This window comes from Diaphorina citri, unplaced genomic scaffold (genome assembly GCF_000475195.1).
Source record: "Diaphorina citri unplaced genomic scaffold, Diaci psyllid genome assembly version 1.1 scaffold3792, whole genome shotgun sequence".
Lineage (NCBI taxonomy): Eukaryota > Metazoa > Arthropoda > Insecta > Hemiptera > Psyllidae > Diaphorina > Diaphorina citri.
The window spans coordinates 925-6578 of NW_007381192.1; the positions used below are offsets into that span (position 1 = coordinate 925).

Below are 5654 nucleotides of genomic sequence, written 5' to 3' on the forward strand. Positions count from 1 at the left end.
ACTTGGGCAGTCTCTTCCTGACATGCCTCTTTTAGTGGTTCTGTCATTTAGGTCTATAGATGCATACTATTGTCGATCTGCGCCTTATCAATCACTGGTCTATGTTTGTGGCACTCTCCGGTATAATCCCCCATTGTCAAACACTCCTGATCCTCTTGCGAAGCTCAGGAGTGGTTTGATTGGGTTCGAGTGTATGGTTACTATCTCTTCTCCTGGGTGTCCCAGGGTACTGAGTCTTAGTAATGAAAGCGCAGGGCATTCAAAGATGATATGAGAGGCTGATTCCTCCTCCTCTCCACATCTTCTGCACCTGGTTGTGCCATGGTATACTCCGATGGTGTTTAGGTGTTTCCTCAGATAGCAATGTCCCGTCAGCATCCCGACAATACGTCTCATATCGCCCCTGTTGAGGTTCATTGTTTCTTTGGAAATTCTTTTCGAGGGTTCTTTTATCATCCTCCTCGAGAATCTCATTTCAGTTTCTGTATTCCAGATCCTGATATGTTCTTTTTTGATCCAGTCTTGCACCACCATTTTTGCTAGGCATTTGGGGATGCCTATGGCGGGCTCTGGACCAATCATTTTGCTCGACGATCCTGCTCTGGCAAGTTCGTCGGCTTTTTCATTTCCTTCAAAGCCTGATAGTTTGGACACTCAATCGTCCCTCGCACCATTCGCTAGGAGGTCTCCAGATGACAAGTCATCCAAAGACATCCCTTCTGAGGGGGGAGGGAACTGTAACTGCTAAGGTCTTATCGTCCCGAAAGTGAAGAGAGAAGGAATGCAGGATAGCAGAAAGCCAGCCGTTCCGAGAATAGACCTTATCCGTTCAGGATAAAATCCGCCCCGGACGGGAATTGAACCCGCGAGCTAGCGCTTACAAGGCATTTTCTCCATAGAGAAAGTCGGGACAAGCAGCTATCCCGGTCTTAGAGCCTGGTCCCACTTGTCGTGAGATTCAACCGATTTTTTTCTCAAATGTCCTGTATTAACAATAACAATAATAGTGCTTATTTATACTGCTCGCATAGGACTGAAAAGTCCCTTTACTCCAGCAGTAGGCTACTACTATTATTGTGGTCAATTTCTCAAATTATATTGAGAATAAAATTCCATACCTCGGCTGGGATTGAACCCACGCCCTCCTATTTACCAGGCGAGCGCTTTGACCACTACACCACCGAGGCAGGCAGGTATTAGGCAATGTCATTTAAATGAGAGTGTTCCCACTTCCCACAACACGATTTTTTCCTCCCCAAACGATACAAAATGTCCTTGTAGACAAAACAAACAAATGAGAGTGTTACCACTACACACGACACGATTCGGTTCTAACTACACGATTTTTTTCCCAACGATAAGTGTGAACGGGCTTTTAGGTCCAAATACCTGCCTCAACTTACGAGCACTTGTGTACCACGTGACTAGGTATCATTGAACCATTCATAGATTTCATAGTGTCTTAGATTACTCTAGGGCTAGGGCAGCGGTTCCCAAACTTAAACAAGCCACGGGCCACTTTTCAATTTCATGATTTTCCATGGACCACTCAGCCTTTCTTATTTAATGAAAATACAAAATTGACACGTGTAAAGGTACTGCTACTTTCAACATAAGTTAGGGGGGAAAATTGACTTTTTTCCCCCTGAATAAAAAATTGTTTTTTTTTTTTTTTTTTTTTTTTTAAGGGGGGAAAAATTACTTTTTTCCCCCCGAATAAAAAATTTTTTTTTTTTTTTTTTTTTTCTCTTGGGACCACTTCGTGGACCACTTGGACACTTTCTCGTGGACCACCAGTGGTCTGCGGGCCATATTTTGGGAATCCCTGCTCTAGAGCGAAGGAGAGACAGGAGGAAAAAACACTCGTAGGTATCTAACAAAGGGGATCATAAATCTATTATCTTTAACAGCGACTCAATCATAGAAATAGTAACACAGGTAAATCCTAGATTCGTTTATAACATGTGATAACATTAGAATGGCGCTATCTAAATCCCGGATAGATAGAATTGAACCTGAAGTACAGAGGAGACGTGTACAAACTAAGGTCCACAAGTACCTTTGGCCCGCGAAGTTGAGTCCACCCTTATGGTCGCGGTTAAATTATCATTAATAATAATAATAAAACAATGGTGGATTTCACCAATGACTTAACAAGAGATTTCATTAACGGGAGAATTTTTTATGATCAAAAAGGAGTTTCTAACTATCCAAACAGGAGTTTTTCAAAACTCCTCCTTTTTGGATCATTAAAAAAAAACTCCTTTTGGGATTAGTAATATATCTTTTTTGGGTGATTAAAAATTCTCCCATTAGTGAAATCTCTTATTAAGTCATTGGTGGAATCCACCATAAGTGTGGCCCGCAGTGGCTGCATGTTTGTACACACCTGGTCTAAAGTAAGATATAAATACTAGATAGTTTAGTAGGAGTAATAAAATAGGCGTAGGTATATTGTACTCATAAGTATTTGGATTATTAAAACATAATGTCAAGTTGAACAATTTTTGAGTAGTAATTTGACTCATTAGTACTTTAACATGGCCTTCAAAATGCCAAGGACAAAACGACAAATTTTGTGTGTATCACAGAAAATAGCAATAAGTTTAATAACTAACCCTTTTAGCTTAAACCAAGTTTACAGGATAATCCCAGCCGTTCCAACAAACCTCACCTATATTTGTTCGCCCCCGGGCGGGAATCGAACCCGCAACCTAGCGCTTACAAGACAGACGCGCTACCCACCAAGCTAACTAGGCTGTCTTCACAAATGGTGTTTATAAACTCCATTCTACAGACAGGGTGTCTCACACATTGTGTACGTATATTACAGGGGTGCCCATAAAAGTGGCTCGCGAGACGATCTTGTGCGGCTCTCCAATCAAGTTTCATACTTGTTGAAAAATTTCTCTGAAGATCAGAATTTCCTTGAGACTAAATTCTAAAGATTGTAGACCGAAATTTCAAAAATTTCGCCTGTGGCGTGGCACGCCCCGAATCGGCTATAAGGGATTGCGGCTCCCCAAGGTAAGGTTAGTGGCCACCCCTGGACTATATTCTATTCCATTCTACTTACAGGGTGTCTCATATAGCGTTCATGTATTTCATTCTACTTACAGGGTGTCTCACACAGTGTTCATATATTCCATTCTACTTACAGGGTGTCTCACAGGTAATGATCATACCCGAGTTGCACCCCCTCACTCAGCGCTAGCTCTGCATCATTGCTGCGTGGTTTAATACGTCGGCCTATCGGCTCTAGATCGTTGTAACATCGTGTGAACACGGACTCAACTATGTTACGAGCCTCGGCGTAGGACAGCTTGCGTACCATTGAGACAGCCCAGGTAGCCCGGTCCGCCACGCATTCCTGGTGACACAGTGTGGACAAGAGAAATTAGAATAGAATAGAATAGAATAGAATAAACCTTGTTTATCCTGCTCGAATGAGACTAAATTTGGAAAGGATCGCGGGTGAGCAACTCTTTTCAACGCGCAAAGAAGTCGCAGCCCATCTTGGAGTAGATTTCATCCATTGACAACAAACCATAGAAACTACCGAACCAATCCTTGGGACCCCAGATTCGTATAGGAATCAACGATAAAAGAAACGCATGATATCAATTCAATGATGTGAGGCCAGGGCATATAAGGCAGAGAAAGCAATACTATGGGTCAAAACAAGGTAGAGAAGTCAAGGAAGAACCTAGAAGAGAAGGTACCACTACCCTAAGAAGAGCCTCGCGAACGGAATGACCCAAGGAAAGGTAAGACTACTAAAGTTAGACCTGAAGCGGAAAGTAGGCTGGGTTAAGGAACCTTATGTAGTCGGTTAAGTAACTACTAGCCAAGTCCCACTTACACAAAAAAGTTGACCGTAAGTGCACCACTCAAACCAATGTTTTAGATATTCCAAGTTGAGAAGTGTCAAAACTCGGTCTATTGTTCCCGCTTACAGAAACAGTGGGTGATACTTGTGTTATAACATGTACAATACGATGAAGCATGAAAGTTTCAACATACTAGGGTGGGTGTCGATTATCCACAAGGTTGGTTTTCGAGAATCGAAATATGAACCCATACAAGATTGTTATGGTGTGAGTGGAACAGGTTCTTATAGGAAACTCAACAAACATTGGTTAGTGTAAGTGTTAGCCGTGGTCACAGTGTCAAGTACTGTGACATTGACTGGAAATGGAACGAAGATCCATTGTGTTTCAAGTTTACACTCTTTGCGTGCGGCGAGCATGGGTCGAAAGAGTTAGAACCATTGAAGTCAGAGTGAGGTGAAACCGTGAAGGAAGCCAGTCGAACAAAGTTTGGATCCGAGAGTTGGTTCTGTATGGACCCTCTTCACTGGAGAAACAATGTGAACATGTACAAAACCAGAAGAACGACCTGTGAAGTACTTCACGTACATACGGTGTCAGGGAGGGTGTCATTTGTGTTGAAGAACAATGGACCTTTGAGGAGACAACAACAAACAAGTTAGTGTAGTGAGGACCATAAATGAACTCGAACTATAGAACAAGTGTAGCAAGTCGAAGGGTGACTGCAAAAGATAGACGAAGGACCTGAGGAGTAGGCGGACGTGTGACATGTTGAAGGACGGACGGAAGTTAGAGAGGAAGTGAGGTCTCAAAAAAGGAAGTTAAAACTGCAAGACTTATCTCGTTACTAAAATAGATAGTACATAGGAGGAAATGTACCAAGAACATAAGTGGTGTCTAAAGTGAACTAGCGAGGTTTAGACTCCTTCATTCAACATATTAGGAGTAGTAGAAGGAACGAAGTATCACCACTTATGCTTAGAAAGCATCGCCGTGAACTATAGGAGGCCCGGAGTAAAAGTCGGGCATGCGAAGGTACTAAAGCGGTGGCAGTACAGAAGAAGGAGTTACAACTGGTTAGAACTTCTATTAGAACCGCGAAGCGAGGTGGACTACTGACAAGTATTTCGTGCCGATAGAAGTAGAAGAGACCAAGGGTCGCAGGTTGAACGAGTCGAATGGTCTATAACGTACACCGGTGTAGTACTCTTTTTTGTGTTTACAAAGAGTGCTGCCTGTAAAGGTCAGTTGTCGTTACCTCAATAGCTGGTACCTAATATAAATACTAGAACGAACAGTACTAAAGGGTGAGGAAAGAAACGGACGAGGTGACAAAGACCTCAGAGAACAAGCGAAGTGCAGTTTGACGCGCACATGTAGAAGGATGAAGACAGACTTAGTTGCGAAAATATAGTAGTCCCAGTATAACAACATCAATTAGGTGTTTCCTTTGTATATTTGGATTTTGAGTTTTCAGCTCTGTTGGACTGTGGTAAAAATTAGATAACCCTTTTCATTCTTTTTGACCCTTGTTGTAATAAAAACCTCGACAGCTTTTTCGTCTGACTGAAATAAAAGGTTTTGGATGTCAGTCTATTATAGACCGGCTATAGCATTTCACACGAAAAAATGGTTGATTAACCGGGTAGAAGCTTACGGTTGTTTGAGAGTGGTAAGAAGGTGGAGGAAGATGACGGGGATTATCTTGTAATAAAAGAGAATAATTTATTGTATAAAAACACAAAAATGAGATACCACATTAGTACAAATTTGGGTATTTAATGTGGTCTGGGAACAAATTCTGACGACCCCATCTTCCCTGAG

General features: G+C 42.1%; 1 protein-coding gene across 1 annotated transcript in view; it reads right to left on the minus strand.

Annotated features, from left to right (window-relative positions):
- Nucleotides 1–2418: 2418 nt before the first annotated feature.
- Nucleotides 2419–5654, minus strand: part of LOC103520567 (mitochondrial inner membrane protease ATP23 homolog) — a 10503-nt gene continuing 7267 nt past the window's right edge. Inside the window, exon 2 of the mRNA XM_008485669.3 lies at nucleotides 2419–3370. Coding sequence (XP_008483891.3) covers nucleotides 3167–3370 — 204 coding nt within the window. The 3' untranslated portion in view covers nucleotides 2419–3166. The remainder of the gene's footprint in view (nucleotides 3371–5654) is intronic.